The sequence below is a fragment of the Arachis ipaensis genome, chromosome B7 (assembly GCF_059453495.1).
Source record: "Arachis ipaensis isolate K30076 ecotype BB chromosome B7, ASM5945349v1, whole genome shotgun sequence".
NCBI classification, from domain to species: Eukaryota; Viridiplantae; Streptophyta; class Magnoliopsida; order Fabales; family Fabaceae; genus Arachis; species Arachis ipaensis.
In genome coordinates this window covers 8,857,418-8,875,408 of record NC_142442.1, presented here as the reverse complement: position 1 = coordinate 8,875,408, position 17,991 = coordinate 8,857,418, and the positions used below count along the sequence as shown (strand labels likewise).

The 17,991-nt window shown below is 31.1% G+C and overlaps 3 protein-coding genes and 1 pseudogene across 7 annotated transcripts in view; 1 reads left to right on the top strand and 3 right to left on the bottom strand.

Moving 5' to 3' along the window:
• LOC107609903 (protein P21 pseudogene) overlaps positions 1-17,991 on the bottom strand; it is a 133,720-nt pseudogene that overhangs the window by 108,789 nt on the left and 6,940 nt on the right. Inside the window, exon 3 of the transcript XR_015892085.1 lies at positions 13,112-13,131. The product of XR_015892085.1 is annotated as a protein P21 pseudogene (transcript). The remainder of the gene's footprint in view (positions 1-13,111; positions 13,132-17,991) is intronic.
• Positions 802-1,662, bottom strand: LOC107608949 (uncharacterized). Its single transcript, XM_088493984.1, has 3 exons — positions 1,581-1,662; positions 1,301-1,394; positions 802-1,207 (listed from the first exon to the last, which is right to left on the bottom strand). The coding sequence occupies exons 1-3, from the start codon at positions 1,627-1,629 to the stop codon at positions 1,003-1,005; spliced, it is 348 nt and encodes a 115-aa protein (XP_088350110.1). The 5' UTR covers positions 1,630-1,662; the 3' UTR covers positions 802-1,002.
• On the top strand, positions 3,693-6,235 carry LOC107608948 (sororin-like protein). Of its 4 annotated transcripts, none has more exons than XM_016310739.3 (4): positions 3,693-4,198; positions 4,506-4,608; positions 5,322-5,391; positions 5,869-6,235. In XM_016310739.3, exons 1-4 carry the CDS (start codon positions 3,928-3,930, stop codon positions 6,040-6,042), a joined length of 618 nt encoding a protein of 205 aa, XP_016166225.1. In that variant the 5' UTR covers positions 3,693-3,927; the 3' UTR covers positions 6,043-6,235. The 4 variants fall into 4 exon arrangements, with proteins under 4 accessions (XP_016166225.1, XP_016166224.1, XP_020962903.1 ...); XM_016310738.3 differs by having other exon boundaries at positions 4,467-4,608; XM_021107244.2 differs by having other exon boundaries at positions 4,467-4,608; positions 5,319-5,391.
• On the bottom strand, positions 6,181-8,356 carry LOC107608947 (peroxidase P7). Its single transcript, XM_016310736.3, has 4 exons — positions 7,715-8,356; positions 7,352-7,543; positions 7,109-7,274; positions 6,181-6,882 (listed from the first exon to the last, which is right to left on the bottom strand). The coding sequence occupies exons 1-4, from the start codon at positions 7,928-7,930 to the stop codon at positions 6,497-6,499; spliced, it is 960 nt and encodes a 319-aa protein (XP_016166222.1). The 5' UTR covers positions 7,931-8,356; the 3' UTR covers positions 6,181-6,496.

Genomic DNA, 17,991 nt, shown 5'->3' with positions numbered 1-17,991 from the left:
ATATTGTTTTATTTTTTTTGGGGGGGGGGGGGGAGGTTTAAAGAGGGCTGCTTGGTAGTTAACAGTAAATAACTGATATTAGCATGTAGTTGGGCCCATCTTAGTAACATAAGGCTGGGTCTGTTTCTGGCCCAATATCATTTTAGTCTAATTTTTTCCATGTATTGCAATTATGTTAAGAAAATCTAAGAAGATTCAGACCAAAAGATAAGAGGATATGAAAGTGCTATCTATCTATGATGTTACAAAATCCCTAATCTCTCACTCTGATCAAAAAAAAAAAAGAGGATATGATTTGATACCAAATTCTTCATGCAGAGTAGCTCCTACAAAATTAAAGAACCACAAAATGGATATCCTTGGTTTTATTTTTTTATTGTTCCCCATATTCTCTGACTCCACAGACCAATGACTAATTTGTAGTAAATCTAAACTTCATTTTCTTTTTGGTCATTCTAAACTTCATTTAAAAACTTCTTGATGCACACAATAGACCAAATTCGAACTTAAATATATATCATTGTAAAAGGTGGGCTTTTTTTTTGTATTTGTTAACGGTTTTGTACGCAAAGGCATGGGCCATTAAAACATGTTATTCCCTGACCAAAAAAAATGTTACCCGAAGGCCCAAGTGGCTCATTCAAACTAAGTTAGATTACTCAATTTTTTTTCTATATAAAAAGTTAATCAAATAAATAAATTAAAATTTGATAAACTTATAATTAAAAAAATAGTAAATTTCAAATAGGCCTCAATTTGCATTCTGGAGGGAATTATGGAAAATAACGAGACACATTTGGAGTCGATAAACTTCTAATTAATCGTCATCATCATACATCATTAGAAGTCATACATATTGATCCTACTACATAGATATATTACAACTGCTGCTAGCTTTCTCAGTTCCCTCCCCCCAGGTTCTTAATTATATAGATAATAATAAACATTAAATAAAAAAAAAAAAAGAAAGAAAGCAATTGCAATATATAATAATAAGTTGATTTAGAAAGGACTAAGGAGCTCCCATTGGTGTGACACACTTGATGAAGTTGTAGTATTTTCTTCCATAAGTGATTTTGTGATATTTGGTTCATTATTATTATTATTATTATTATTAGCCACGGCAATGTCACTGCTTCGTTTCTCATAGTAGTGATAAGCTGCAGCACCCGACAACACTGCTAGTGTTAATGCCTGTGCATGCATCCTGCCAAATTTAATTTAAGTTAATTAATCAACACATAAATTACATTATTAATTAATTAAAATAAAGATATGTATATGTATTTATTTAATTTACCTGGCATGTATAAGCCTAAGACTTGGTTTCATTGGAGACTTTGCTCTTGAATAAGCAATCAGTGATGCTCCTATTCCTGAGGCCCATAGCCCCCCTGAAAAATTATTAATATATTCTATTAAATAACAAAATTAATTAATGGTATTATTATTCTTATTAAGAGTTAAGACTATTTATGAAATATAATAATCTATTCATTTTATACTTAATTTTCAGCATGCATGTTCAAATTAATCTCATAGATCTGATAAACAAAATTGCTAGTAATCAATAAACTTACCAACTGTAGTGAGCTTGTGCTCTGAAACCCAGGACTGAACTGACTCCATGTTATTGTTGTTGATATTTGTGTTGTATAGTGTTATTGTGAAAGGAAAGAGTAGTGGATATACTACTTATATAGTAGGTGAAATTAAATTATTAATTAATCGAAATGTTATATAAATGTGGCCCCTGGGTTTGTTTGTGTTAGCGGGTTTAGACTTTAGTGTGTTGGGTCACACCTTTAGTTTGTTGGAACACAGAAAAGTGGTTAAACTAGAGGCTTAACCCGGTTTTGTCCCTGCTCTTCTCAGTCTCAACTAAATTACTTTCAGTAACTGATTTCTATGCATGTGCCTTATGATTTTGTTATGTTTCCATGTGAAAATAGCTTTTTAACATAAAAACTGATAAAAAACAAATTAAAGTGGCTTTTGAGTTTTGAGGCTGTGACTGTGTGCTGCTTCAAGTTAAGGGAAAATGAGCACCATTTATATCTGTGGCCTGTGGGTTATATTTAGATTTTGGGATTCAACAAGATCGAACTCTTGAATCTAGCGCTCTAATACCATGTCATGATACCACTCATTCCAAAAGGATAATACTAATAATTATATCTCTAATACTCCCTAAATCTCCATTGTACATATTGTATAAATATTCCATTGGCTCCTCATACTTTCCCTATATTTAATTATTTATAATCATATACCTTTTTTTCTGATTAGGCACCGTCCATGCATTAGATACATTAAACTACCACCAAGTACAGGTTGAGATTTGAAAACGGTTACCAATCTCAAGAAGGGATAATTTTACTCCATTTTTCATACTCAAAATACAATTAATCTCCACATTTTCCGGTAGTAGAGAAATTAAAAAATAAAAAAATAAAAAAAAGATAAAATTTTCAAGGAAAAATCAAGCCATTTGTTCTATGTCATTCATATTTAAGATGTGAGCAATAAAATTGTATTCTTTTTATTTTAAGTTAACTTTTTAAAACAGCTATAAAAATGTTACTCATGATCTAAAAAATTTAATTAAAAAGTTAATAAATTTGTATTACTGACATGTCAAACAATGAATAATATAAAATAGGAGATGCTCCCATAAAGATGCGTAAAACGTCTTTTTGTAAAGACATTTACGTGTCGAATTATTATTGGACGTATTAATGAACATGTTATTTTTGAATTTCTTAACAAATTAGAATAAAACCGATTTTTTTATAACAATAACAATAAAACTAATTTTTTTTAAGAATTTAATTGTATTTTTAAATTTTTAGGAATTTAAATATCCAAAAAACAAAAATGTCAGGAATATAATTGTCTTTTTTTTTTTAAATTTAAAGATATTCGGTTTAAATGGTATAATTCGATCGGATCAAATCAGGTCTAATCATTATAATACAGACAATTGAGTTTATTATTGTTGCTATAATAAACTGATTTTGTTCTGATTTATTTTTATTAACCGGTTCAATAATAATGTCCAATAATAACATGACATGTATAAACGTCTTTAAAAAAAAGACATTTTTAGCGTCTTTATTAAAGTGATAAAATAGATTTTTTGGTACTTATAAAATATTTTTGTCTAACCTATTTAAAAATAGAGATAGAATAAAGTGAGAGTGTGAGACTCATCTCTTTATTTTTAAATTTTATAAATAAATATTAGGCACCATATAGAAGAGACGATAGAACAAATGATTTGATTTGTTTTTACAGCAAAGTCAAATAAATAAATTCTATAAATATATATATACACACACTTATTTCCCAAACGTCCAAAAGAAAGTAATTTGTTTTTCGATATTCTGTTTCTTAAGAAGTGTCTAAATTTTTTCTTCTTTTAGTGAAGTTTCTTTGGGTTAATATCCTTCTTCCTTTCTTTTGCGCTGATTGTAATGGACACATATCCTCATTTTATCAATGAAATATAATATCTTAGGACGAAAAAGAAAGTAATTTTTTTTCATGGGCCTATTTTGGGCCTATTCACATGTATTAAAACATGTGAATCAGCCCAGCTTGTATGAGCGTTATATCAGTGGCCCATATAAAACTTATTCATGTCCAAAAAGAAACTATATTACCAAAAAAAAAAAGCAGCTGAGGTTTCTGTTCGTTGTCATTGACCATAATCAGTGGACTATTGGAGTCTTCCTCTGAAAGCTTGCCTCAGGATTTTTAATCCTTATTGTTCAACTGAAAATTCCCGCTATTCAGGAAAGACGAGAAAACACTACACACTCAACGAACAAACAAGCAGCTTCTTCAATCTTCCATTTTCAATCATCGCATCACTTCTTCTTCTTCTTCAATTGAAATGGGAACCGAGTTCCCGAAGATCTAACGATGGAAGCTGACCGAAGCACTAAACGCAGAAACCCTCTATCCGATCGCACCAACACTCTTAACTCTTCTTCTCCAATTTCCATAAACCTTATCAAACCCAAACCCAAACCCAAATCCAAACCTCCTTCTTCTACTTCTTCCAAGCCTCGCCTCAATAAACCTTCTTCACGCGCCTCTTCTACCAACGCTGCCACAAATCTCCAAAGCACTTCTTCGAACCCTGCCGTTGCTCCTCCTCCGCCTTCGTCGCCGATAACCTCCTCTCCTCCCGGTACTTCAATTATTCTGCTCTCAATTTCTTGAATTTGTTTCCAATCTCATTTTAGCTTTTATCTATAATTTGCGCCTTTTAGGATTATTAGCTTGCAATGCAATGATTTTACAAATTAGGATGAGATTCTAGCTCAATTTTAGTTAAGCTCAAGTTGCTTGGGACCACCGCCAGATTTACAATGATATATAAACTGTGATTGTTAATAATTGATTGTGGATTATAGGGTAATTTATTGAGTGTGCAATTTTATATGCTTTGAATTCAGGTAATTTTGTTGATCTTGAGGATTTTGAGCCTATTTCAGTAACCTACAGCCGAAGAAGTGCTCCGAATAAAAGGAAGGATAAAGGGAAGGCTTTGGCATTTCCTGACATCAGCACACCCATTTTGAAGCTCTCTGATACAAGGTAATTCTTCCTCCTGTTTTACTAAGTTACTGATAGTATTGCTCTAGAACTTGGATGTAGGTGTAACCGTGTGATTAATATTGGTTGCAGAAATTGGTACTTGGGCTGAGTAAGATTCATGGAGTAGTAGAAATGGAAAAGAAATTAAGCTGCAAACTTTTATAATTTGAGACTTCTGTAAAGTATGAATGAAGTGCTTCAATAGGAAAATAGTTAACAAATAGATAAGAAATTTTTAAAACAAAAAAAGATACGAAATAGGGATATAGTTCCACATGAAGAGTTTTTGTCCTGTTTTTCTCATGATAGTTTCACGTCCTGCAAGTTGGAAGAATTTTGCTTAAGATATTCTGATGAATGTTGCGTGCTACATGTATTGGTCGAGTTAGGCATGTAGGTCTTGATTGAAAACTTGGAAAGTCTATCAGGGTTTATTGTGGTGCATGTGATGCTATATTGAAGTGCTTAATGATTAAGATTTCTCCTTTTTGTTTCATCTGTTTTAGCCTTCAAATAGAATCCGTCAAATTCTTCAAGTTCGTGTTTCCTTAATTCCTTATTGATATTGATATATATGTTATAGTTGGACACATCCACAGTAATTATGGACTTAATAGAGGCAGCCAAGTTTCATTGTTACTTGTATTGTCTCTTTCCTAGAAAGCATACCATATAATTATTTGTCACGTATTGTCTATTGTCATGAAAAGCAGGCCGAAAACTGATGATGGTAAAAGTGCAAATCTACCTAAAGCCAAGGCATTGACCGTTCCTTTGAGAAAGGTAAATAGATTGATTATTACTCTGTTTCGGTGGATTTGTTTGGACCGTCAAACTCCTATGTATATGTGTGTTGATTGATTATTATTGTTTGCAAGTTATTGCTGTTTCCTGAAACGGTCCATTCTGAAAATACTGCAATAAGAATTTTGCATACAGTGTGTGTGTATAATAGTTAAAGTTAGAGTACTCCTGCTTTTCTGGTTGTTTTTCAAATTTCTTAAGTATGTCGTGTTTAAGTTTCGAGTAAATTGCATAATTTGCGATTGACAAAAAGTCATAACTCTTTTGGTCGTTACTTATTGTTCTACAAAAAGTCTTAAATAGTTCAGTTTGAAGTAGGATGTGATTAAAATCTTTGCAGTACTTATCCACATATGCCATATATTTTTGCATGGTTATTATTTTGCAATTCCTGATTGAACCATGTCGTATTAGATACAATGCTGAAGCTTTTTGGTTTATTTTTGCTTTTTGCAGAAGCAACGTACCACGTCATCAGAAGATATGCTCAAGGATTCCGAGCTGCAAGATTACATTGAAAAACAGAAAGCCTACTTTAAAATGATTGATGAATTTGAACTGATGGAAGAGGAAGTTGAAACAGATGATGAACCGGATGAAGTGGAAAAGACGCAATCCAAGTGTAACTAGCAGTTAGAAAGTTGTTTTTGTTTAGCTAGTTGTATAGTAATGATATACCAGTTTTCTAAACAATGTAGCGTCAACCCCTCTTTAACAAAATATAAAGTTCTTGTAAATCTTTTGGTCATGATGAATTCTTGATTCCACAGTATTGCAAATTGTATGGATAAGCTGAATAAATATTATGATTCCTTTTATTGCATCTCAGCATGATGACAAATTTATAGTTACAGGATCACTATAACCAAATAGATGTAACAAACAATTGAACTTACATGGATGTAAATATGTCTACAGGAAAACTGAGGAACTTGGGAAAATCATGTGCACATTCATATAAACCCAGAAGGTTTATTGATGAATAAACCAGGTTCCTTGACACCAAGAACAAATAATCAGAATTCAGACATAGTTTTGGAAAAAAAAAAAAAAACTATTATACATAATTTTAAGTAGCTGATGTTTAGTTGACTTTAGCACAATTGAGTCTAATCTCCCCCTTTTTTCCTGTGAGAGGCTTGATCCTGCTCATTTTCACCATGCCCTTGGCGAAGTCATTAAAGAATGCAACTCTATCCGTAGCATATTTCCCCACCAGATGGTCGGTAGAACCTCCGTTGTACAGCTCCTGGTCAGAATGAAGAAGAACCTTCTTCTGAACTAAATTTTTATAGTACAGGTTATCGAAATGGAAGGGAGTTTGATGGTCGAGGGGTTCGAGCAATTTGTCGTTTCCGGTTCTGGGACACTTGCTCTGCAAGAATTTGGCATAGGAGGCATCAATGTTGGTGTCATTGTAGATATGTGGTCGGAAAAGTCTGCATTGAGATAGGCCAATGGTATGTGCCCCTGTTATGGAAATCTACCCTTATTAATTGAAATTTTATTATTATATAATTGGTGGCATTATTCAAGTAAGGTTACTACTTCCATGATAACGTTTTTATGTGAAGATAAATTTGTAAATCATTAGATGATTTGACATGCTTGACTGAACCATCTAACGATTCACAATATCATCTATCTTCACATAAAGACGTCTTCATGGAAATAACCACCTTCAAATAGTAGTTACCTGAGAGGGCCACCAAGTCTTTCTCTGAGAGGCCTTGGTTAGCGAAATTCTGTTTGAGAGTACTTAGATTGAAGGAGGGTGCAGGAATGGAGTTATTAGCATCAAGTCTGCTTGCTGTAGTAGAATCTCTTCTTCCTAAGCCTACTTCCCAAGATGGCCCTCCCAACTGCAAAATTATCAATGTTTTAAGCCCATAATTTCACTTATAACACTCATCACTGAGATTTGATTGGTGTACATTACATAAACTACAGAGTCTCTAGCAGCCAATGCAAGAATATCAGCACATGACACCACCCCAGGGCATTCTTTCTCCACCATGGCCTTGATGTCATCAATCACATTGAACCCTCTTGCTGAATTGTTGTTCGCTGCCGCCGTCTGCTCTCCTATGAACCTGCTCGTATCGTCCAGCAGTATCGATGCATCACACCCCTGATTGCATCACCATAATGTAGTTTCAGCAACAAGTAACAAACAAAGTGACAAAACATTCTTTAGACTAAAGTTTAGGCTGGTTCATCGTGTCGAAGATACAACCATTTTTCTATTCGCTGTAAATTTTGGAATAAGTGGTTTCATAATATAGTATCAAGAGTTACTGACATTTACGAAGCAGTCATGGAAATGAAGGCGGAGTATGGAAGCTCCCATGCGAGCTTCTTTCTGAAGGGCTTTGGTGATTCCGGTCTTGACTATGGCCAGAAGGTTCCGGCAGCTGCAGGAGTAGAAATCTGTACGTAGCTGAGCAGCATTTGCTTCAGAAACTGTAGCTGCAGCAACAAGAGCAAACAAGAGCAAAAAATAAGAAGTAGAAGCCATTTATGTTGAGTTTCTTCAATTTTCTATTGTTGCTTTCTCTTATAGTCACAAATGTTTTGGACCAAAATATAATGATTAATTATTTGGTGAATTATATTGAACCAATTGAATTATTGAAACTGCACTATATCTCCATATATATTTATTAACGTAGAAAGTAGAAACACAATTATTACGCACGTAACACATTCAAAATTAATCACTCATGACAGTTCAATCAACTTTTCTTTGATTAATTAAAACTAGCTAGAATCTTAACGAAGGTGCTCTCTTCTATTTTCTTTTTTAAGAAAAAATTATTAACAAAATGGTTATTTAACGAAGGAATATTTCGGGGAAAAAACAAATAACGAATGGGCACCAAACATAGAAATAAAGAACAAAATTGAGTTTTTGTACGTGTATATGGATTCACATTATCTTTATGGAAAAGTATAGGATACCAACATATTATCTGCCAACTTCTGCCAACTCTTATTTATAATTGTGTTTCATGGAAGTGTGTTCGTGGATGTGTCTAATAATTAATATATTTTAAATACATATATAAAGAGACACATCCAGAAAATATATCTATAAAGACACTTCTATTAAACACAGCTATAAAAAAGATATTTTTATTAGACATATCCACAAATACACTTCCATAAAACACAAAAGTTGGCAGAAGTTGACAGATATACTGTTGGTAACGTAACGGAACCGTTTCTTTATAGTGTGATTTATTCCTTGTAAGATAAATTTGATTTACAAATATGTAATTGAAAAAGTCGGCCACCATAATGAGAAGGATTTTTAGAGACATTCGTCTGTATTCTCTTATCAGTTTTAGTTTTTTAAAAAATCATAATATAATATCAGAACTTCTATAACCGAAAAATGTATAGAGTTTGATCTTTGTTATACATTACAACAACAAAAAAAAAAAATAATAGGAGACAAATTAAAACGAAAAAAAAAAAGTGCAAAAGATCACATAAATAAAAAAACTCTTATGTAAAAGGACATATTGCATATATAATTATTTATGTGTCTTCTCTTATTAAATTTAGATAATAAATTTTTGACGTGAAGAAGATATATTATAAATTCATATCTCTCAAAAATAAAATTTCTAAAAAATTTATAAATATAAAATGTTTTTCATCTCATAAATTAATTTTTAAAGTTCAGTTAGAACCAGGTACCCTCAAATTAAACACTTTCAATGGGTTTAATTTACTAGAGGTAGGTATATATAGACAATATAGTATTGCTCGTGGGGTATATACATAACACACAGACATGACACAACCCCATGATTTATAATTGAGCATTTTGGTGATATATAAAGCAATTGCCATGTAATTTGATAATTCTGCATGACCTGTTCTATTTTCATTGGCCATTTTGGATCAATTATTGGCTGCTATATATAAATACGCGAAGATGATGATCCTGATCAACACAAACAAAACGTTAAACGTTAATAGTTTACATCCTAAATTATTGCGCTATGAGATTTGACATCTTGAGCAGTTTGGTTGTTCCAAAAAAAAGTGCACCATGATTGTTTCGCTTTTACCGTGCATGGATTGCTTGTATTGGGAGCTCAGTCAATGTTGTTTGGTGAAATAATGAAGGGTCCTCCAAATTGAAGAAAAATAAACGGATGATTATGGATTATTTATATTAGAGATATAATTATTGCTAACAACACATTAAGGGTGTGTGGTTTAAAAATTAAATTTTATTAACAAGAATATCATTTTTAGGAATATAATGCCTAGAAATAAAATTACTTGGAATACATGATTTTTATGTTTGGTTGTAAAATTTAATGTATTAGAATATTATGTAATAATCTTAGGAATGACTAAATTTTTGTTTGGCTGAGTTTAAATATCTTGGTCATATTATGTCAAAATTATCCTTAATTATTTAAATTAAAATATTAATGACTAAAATTAAATATTTTTTAAATTTACTAAAATACCCTTAATAATAAATATTTTTAGTTAAAATTATTATTGATTTTAAATTTTTTTAAATTTATTAAAATATTCCTAATAACAAATATCTTTAATAAAATTATTATTAATTCTAATTTTTTTAAATTTACTAAAATAACCTTAATAACAAATATCTTTAGTTAAAATTATTATTGATTCTATTTTTTTTAATTAACTAAAATACTCCTAATAACAAATATCTTTAGTTAAATCCCTAATAACAAATATTTTTAGTTAAATTATTATTGATTCTAATTTTTTTTAAATTTAATAAAATATTTCAAATAACAAATATCTTTAATTAAAATTATTATTGACTCTAAATTTTTTAAATTGACTAAAATACTTCTAATATTAAATATGTTTAATTAAAATTAACACAAAATACTTATCTAAATTTTCAAAAACCCCATTATTCATAATTCGTCTCATAATCCATAGTTGAACTTATATTAATTTTAAATTTATTAAAATATCTTTAATATCAAATATGTTTAATTAAAATTATTATTGATTTTAATTTTTTAAAATTTATTAAAATATCTCTAATATTAAATATGTTTAATATGTCAAAATTATCTTTACTTGTTCAAATTAAAAGGTTCATAACTAAACTTAATAAATACATGAAAAATTTATATATGAATATATTTTAAGATAAATTCAATATAATTATTTTTAGATAAAAATATTTATTTTTATTTCCAAAAATATCTCTAATATCAAATTTTTTAATTTTTTAAAAAATTAAATATAAAACTAATCGATTATTATTATTTTTTTACATTGAAATTTTTTGTGAATTTACAAAAATATCTCTACTAATAAATTTACTATAATATCCCTAATAACAAATATTTAATTAAAATTAATTTATCATAATTAAATTTACTAAAATATCCCTAACAACAAATATCACAATTAAATATTAACACTATTTTAACTCTTATTCATACTCAACATGATATTTAATGTGAATGTTTAATAATAGGTTGTTGCTGCCACATCTGATGGGATCATTGTATGCAAGGCCAGTGATTCAATTTTTGTGTTTCATCAAATAAAATTAGTGACTATGACGAATGTAAAAGGAGCAGTGTTCATCTCAGATGATCCTCAACTAACTAAATGGGAGCATCTTTATTCTCCTAGCATTATAATTACTTCCAAAGATGTAAAATCTGTGACCAATTATGCCCAAAGCAACAAGAATTCAAAAGTCACCATCAATTTTTAACAAACATTTTTTGGAATCAAGCCATCACCAGTTGCTGCACATTATAGTTCAAGAGGAACTTTACCTAGTTTTTCATGGATCTTAAAACCTGATATAATGGCACCAGGAACTAGAGTTTTAGCTGCTTATATTCCTCACAAAACAACAATAACAATTGGCACAAATGTCTTCCTATCAAGTCACTATAATATTCAATAAAAATTCAAAAATAACAATATTTAAATCAATTTCTTCAAAAATGGCAAAAGTTTCCTCAATTGAAGTTGGAACACCATGTCGATCAGACTATTGTTCCTTATAATGTTAAGGCCAGCCTTCATTCTATCATCAACGCTCAAACCAGGAACATCTCTCAACAGTGCCATTAGCTTCATTCTGCGCTCAACTCCTTCTTTCTCATGCTTAAAACAAGAAACCATATCAACTAAAACGGTTGTGTGTTCTTGATAAGCACCTTTCATATCTCTCATTGATTCTACTACTATGTCAATCACTTCCTCACTTTTGCCCTCTCATTTTCTTTTATTCCTTTCTATAGATGAAAAACTAGGAACAGCAGAAGCACTAGGAGCAGCAAGAACACCAGGAGTTGGAGGCTCCTAAAAATTAAAAGCAACACCGATGAGTGTGTTGCAAGAAAAAGAAAGAAAAAAAGAAAGAAGAAAGCTCGAGATGATGAAACTATAAACTTGAAGAAGATTATTCAATATTGGTAGAAATGAAGAACAAGTAGCTTAACTGATTATACACTCTCTACACTTGTATATACAAGCATTACCTCTGTCTTGGCCAGTAAGACTAACAACATTAACTAACTAAACAGAACCTAATAGAATATTAACTACCTTGATTCTAATTCTGTTTGCATAATTACATTCATATCCTTTTCTTCTTTGTTATTACACTCCACAGAAATGAAGATCAGTATTTCTATCTAAATGCTCAACATGATGGAAATAGTTAAGGCTAGTCACAGTCACAGATTAAAGTAAATGAATTAATGAAGAATCACTCTAAAATCCAAGAAAATACACAGCAGCAGCAGGATCAACAATAAGTGAATTTATGTACATGAATTAGAGTCAATTGCTTACGTACTTGAGAATCAGCTTCATATTCCATTTTGGTCTCTTCCAAATTTACTTGGGTGTTTTCATTCACGTGTCGATCACTCAAGGTTGCTTCGCGCTCAGCCTCCATTGTAGCAACTGCTTGAGTTACATTTTTTGTATTGCCTCCTTGAGCCCTATCTCTACCAAATGCTATTCTCAACTCTTCAAAATGTGAAAATAGTTTGTTGTAGAGGCTATTAGCATTAGGATGGGACTGAAATTAAAAGAAAATAAATAAGCAATAAATATTAAAAAGCTAAGATAAATAAACTTGTATTAAGAAAGTTATTTAGAATTTACACTCTTCCATTCATTGAAAATTTGTCGCTCCACCACAATCATTTTATTTTTATCGTTCCAACCAAATCCACTCCCAGCTGTGCCCATCATCTCAACTATTGCAAAATATTGTCTTTTTAACAATTTCACCCTTGATTCAATGTGTGGATTAGCCTAAACATAGCATAACAATTTAGAATTATTACTACTCAGATTAAATTCAATAAACTGAATTTCGATACAATGATACCACAATTCATCCAAGCATAACTAAATATAGTGAATGCATGGAGCAGTAACAATCATTCAGTTTTTGAATAACCAACTTATTATGAATAAGGTAAAGTTTAATTTATATGTAAGTTGAATATAAAGTTTCTTTGTTTAATTTAACACTGCAATTTTAAGACTATATATATGAACTAATTCGTAGTAACACAACAACCCAACAACATAAATATCATCAAAGTGCATCTCTGAATTAAAATTATGCATTCGTAAAAAAATTGACGATCATATAATTTGAATCTAAATCAATGATGATAATATAATATAGTCGCACTCATAGATCATGCATGGTATCTAGTTCTGAAGGCATCCTTCTTAACATATCATTGATTTTTCAATTTTGTCTAATTTATAATTTTTATATATTCAAACGAAATTTTTTCTGGTCGTTTCATCTCTATCCCATCATCATCTTAAAAATAAATGAGAGCACAATAGTAAAGCATCCCAATATAGAAGCATAAATATTTTGTAAACTATACGATTATAACACAAATATAGAATTATAAACAAAGAAAACAAGTATTATGTAAAAAAACTGTACTTTAAGATCACATCCAAGGATCTTTTCATGCAGCATTTTTTTCAAATATTTTTCATAATCGGATTTAAACGTGCCATTGTTACACTTTCAAGAAGTAGTTGCAAGCTTCACTAAACACTCAACTAATTTTGTATCTTCATGTGGCATCTATTGACGCTTAGTTTGCTTTAAATTAGGTCGAATATTCTCTTCCATTTTCTATAGACTAATAAACAAAAAATAACACAAGACAATTTTTCATCATCTTAAAGCAAGGAATTACACAAATATAAAAAGAACAATAATTAAAGGCCAATCACAGAATCACTGCAATCCCATTTTCATCATCTTAAAACAAAGAATCACACAAGTACAAAAAGAACAGTAATTATAAAATAAAATAAAACAAAAATGTACTAGATGGTCTTGTTTGTAGCAATAGTGCGGGGGCCGAGCAGTGAATTGTTTGTGTGTGTGATTTCTCTGAGCACACCGTCATATAAGGTACATTAATAGTTCTTTCCATAGTGTTTAAATATTAAAATATTTAGCTAGAAAATTTTATTATTTATTTATTTTATATAAATTTTTTTCTATCATTTAAAAAATAAAAAATATTTAAAGCCTATTGTTTTACTCAAATTTTTGTTCTATTGTTAACAACAAATAAATCAACAATTTTCGAGTTTTGTTTCACAATCTTAATTCAAGGAGCGGAAACGACTCTTTTTATGGGTGTCTCAAAGTCTCAATTGTAGTTTCGAAAGTAAAATTAAAGATAAAAAAGGAAAACATACAAGGTGCCGGAGGCAAAGTAAAATGCAGAAATTAAAACAAACAGGAAATTAAAAAGAAGATGAAAGAAGAAACATGAACGTAAAAGAGAAAAAGACGTAAAAGTAAAGAAATTTTATTAATAAAAACTGAAAGAAAGCAAAGTACAAGTGTTTGAGTTCAGAGGAATTACTTAAGATTCTCAATTTTACTCTGTGATGCTAAGGGGCTGGAGCGTTTTGGGTCTCTAAGTGTTTTCCAAGAAGAACTGAACTCCTTACAACGTGTTCCTAAAGCTCTATTTATAGACTAGCCTAATCTCAATGGGCAGTTACTCTTTGTACACCACTTGCAGGAAATTTAAATTTCTTGTAGCTGTTCCCGCACTTCTTGCTTGCTGTTAATTTCAAAATTTAAATAAATAACCAACTATCAAATGATCTAACTTAATTTAAAATAGATATAAATATTATATATAGGAATATTACCAAATAACCAATTATTTATTTTTATAATTTTCTTATGAAAATAATATTTTGTCTAACAAGATGCCCCAAAGATTTCTCACTTGAAGATATGCAATGATTGAAAGTGAGAAAACTTAGTTGTTTATTGACATTTTTTTATTTTTGATATTGAGAGTCAATTGACATTTTAGACACATCCGCTTGACAGATTAAATGCCTACTAGTAATAGACTTAATAGAATTTCTAAGTTTATAAATTTTTTTTACATTAATAGTTGAACTGTCAATGTGGTCTATTCTTTCGTATGAAAATTTTTAAGTGTGTCAAATGATATCTATTCTAATTTTGGCACATTAAATGTGTATCAATTGACCCTTATTTTGACCTTTAATATTTCAGTTAAGAGTTTTTTTGACACACACATTCATTGTTTTAATTGACACAATTTTTTTTTAACTTCAGAGATAACAGAATCTTAACTTCGTGAAGTTGTTTCTTTCATATGTTAAACTCTAGGTGTCAATTAAATTTGATAAAATTTCTAATCCTAAAAAATCTCCACATTAACATTCCAATAGTTTTGACTCCAAGCGCTAATAGACTCAACAGAATTTCTAAGTCAATTAGGCTCTTGTATTTATGAAGTACATACCCAAATGTCAATGAGAGATTATTTTTGTCCAAGATTTTAAACTTGACGCATTTTTTTCTTTAAATAAAACCATTCATATCTATTTTACACATCTCAATACTTTCAGGATTAAATGCCTTGGTGTCAACTGTCAGTGGCTTGACTCCAGGATTATACATCCTGAACTCCACATGCATAGTAACATGTACTATTATCAGCAGGAACTTCTTCCACTCCTCCATCTTCGTTCCAGAAAATCAACTTTTGATGTAGAGTGGATGGAATAGCACCCATTCGGTGAATCCAATCACGACCCAAAAGCAAGCTAAAACCAGCTTTAGAAGGAACAACAACAAATAAAGTTGGCCTATTGACAGAACCAACCTCAATTAACAGCAGAACCACACCTCTAACAGAAGAAGTCCTTCCATTAAAATCTGTTACCCCAATGCTACTTTTAATCAGCTCTTTTTCAGTCTTTCCAAGCCTTCCCATCATTCTTTCAGGCATGAGATTGACAGCAGCTCCCCCGTCAACCAAAATCTTATTGACTATCCTTCCGTCAACACGAGCCTTGATATGCAGTGGACGCAAGTGTTCCTTATCATTTTTGGTAGGCTTCTCAAATAATCCTCCACCACACATATTGTCATCTAGCAATAAGCATTCGCTTTCAGGGAAGACATCATAACAATCATCTTCTAATGACTCTACTTCCTGGACTTGACTATACTCCTTAGGCAATATTGACACCACAGCTATAGGTTGCTTAACACCAAATATTACTTCTAAGCTGTCATCAAAATCAGTGTCAAAATTATCAGTAATTAAATCTTCATCCTTTTCTCCCTTGTTTTCAACCATTACCCTCTTCCCAGCAAGATTCTTCTTGACATTTTTATTGCACTTAGGGTGATTAGAAGAATTGCCTGTTTCTACATACTTGACCATGGTTGGCAAAAGAGAAAAATCTACTCCGTGTCTCTTGTATGGATCTAAAGGAACATACTCAGGTATATTCTCTTTCTGCTCAAAAATTGTAAAAAGAGAATATTTTAAAATATTTTGACAATTTGACCAAGGAGAATAATTAGGAACCTGCTGCATGTTAGGATTATAACAAGAATAAATTGGCTTTGAGGGAACAGGCACATTTTTTGGAATATATATACTACCTCCATCTTGTGCATGATTCATGATCCATAACTGAGACTCATAGTACCTAGGCTTAAAAGGTCTAGGCTTCATCCATTTGTTTTTTCCTCTTGCAAAAGCAGTAGGTTGATTCTGCACATTTCTCACATTCTGGACCCATTTATTGTTTAAAATTTTGGTGGGAGGAACTCTTGTCTTTTGAGAAAATCCATCAGGTTTTTCATCAATCATGACCACAGTCTTCATCTTCTGGTTGACGGGTTGTACCCCAGTGTTGTTGACGCACTTGTTCAAAGGAGTTTGACCGCCCAACTTTTGTTTTTCCTCTGCTATCTTCCGCTTTAGCTCGTTAGTTTCATTTTCTTTTTCAGCAATCTTCTTTCTCAACTCAGCCTTTTCTTTCTCTTCAACTTTGTACTTTTCAAACTCTTTTGCAGCTTCCTTGTCAAAAACAGCATTGTACTTTGGGCACATGGCAATGGTGCTATTAGATTCTTTAATTCTCAACAAAAAATCTAACAAATCCTCATCAGGACGAGGATAAACTGGCTTCTTATCTTGTTCAAAGACTCTCAGGTTCTTATTTTCATTTTTAGCACTAACCATCGTGGCATCAACTTCTACCATGTTGATTGACAAATCGAATGGCTCAACATAATTTGAGTCAGCAGCAAATGGTTCAGTGTCCACCTTCATAGTAGTTTTATCCTCAAACTTCAGTCTTCCCTCCTTAATTGCTTTTTGTATCAAATCCCTGAAACAGACGCAATTGTTAGTGGCATGCGAAAATACTTGATGAAACTTACAAAATTTCTTATTCTTTATTTCATCAGTTGTAGGCATTTTTTTTCCTTCAGGTAAAATAAGCTGCTTATCTTTTAATAAAATTTCAAATATTTGATCTGCCTTAGAAATATCAAAAGACTAAGTCTTATTTTCAACTTTAGAATAAGAAGAAACTTTTTCCTTTCCTTTAACAGGCTTCAAAGATTTGCATACATAAGGAGGACCCCCACGTAATTCGGCAATATAAATCTCTTTTTCATCTGAATCACTACTATCAGAAAAACAATCAACATATGCAACCATTTTTGAACCCCTTTTAAAATTTTCTTTTTCTTTCTTAATTTGTTCTATCTGTCTTACTCTCTCAGCTAATTGGGAAAGATCTAAAGTATGTTGATTAATAAGTTTCTTCCTAACTCCGAATTCTAGCCCATTAGTAGCCATTTTGACAACTTCAGATTCTGGAATCGGAGTAAAACATTTATTCCTCATGTTTCTAAACCGCGCCAAATAGGTATCAATGGATTCTCCTTCTGCACGTTTGACAGAAAATAAATCCGTAAGACTAACTTTCAATTCACCTCGGAAAAACTGATCATAAAAATTTCTCTCTAACTGCGCCCAAGAATGAATAGAATTTGGTCTCAAGTTAGAGAACCATGTAAATGCATTTTTTTTGTTAAAGAAGAAGGAAAGTATCTCATCTTGAGATATTCATTAGAAGCTGCTTCCCCAATTTCAACAGTATATCGAGCAATATGCTCTACTGTAGATTCATTTTCTTCTCCAGAAAATTTTGTAAGGAATTTTGGAATTT

Excerpts from the sequence above, each read along its gene's own strand:
- LOC107608949 (XM_088493984.1), bottom strand. The coding sequence starts at position 1,629 with ATGGAGTCAGTTCAGTCCTGGGTTTCAGAGCACAAGCTCACTACAGTT. Across the intron at positions 1,395-1,580 it reads GCACAAGCTCACTACAGTTG|GGGGGCTATGGGCCTCAGGA; the intron begins GTAAGTTTATTG and ends ATAATTTTTCAG. Across the intron at positions 1,208-1,300 it reads CTTAGGCTTATACATGCCAG|GATGCATGCACAGGCATTAA; the intron begins GTAAATTAAATA and ends TAAATTTGGCAG.
- LOC107608948 (XM_021107244.2), top strand. The coding sequence starts at position 3,928 with ATGGAAGCTGACCGAAGCACTAAACGCAGAAACCCTCTATCCGATCGC. Across the intron at positions 4,199-4,466 it reads GATAACCTCCTCTCCTCCCG|GTAATTTTGTTGATCTTGAG; the intron begins GTACTTCAATTA and ends CTTTGAATTCAG. Across the intron at positions 5,392-5,868 it reads TGACCGTTCCTTTGAGAAAG|AAGCAACGTACCACGTCATC; the intron begins GTAAATAGATTG and ends TGCTTTTTGCAG.
- LOC107608947 (XM_016310736.3), bottom strand. The coding sequence starts at position 7,930 with ATGGCTTCTACTTCTTATTTTTTGCTCTTGTTTGCTCTTGTTGCTGCA. Across the intron at positions 7,544-7,714 it reads TCCATGACTGCTTCGTAAAT|GGGTGTGATGCATCGATACT; the intron begins GTCAGTAACTCT and ends TGATGCAATCAG. Across the intron at positions 7,275-7,351 it reads CTAGAGACTCTGTAGTTTAT|TTGGGAGGGCCATCTTGGGA; the intron begins GTAATGTACACC and ends ATAATTTTGCAG.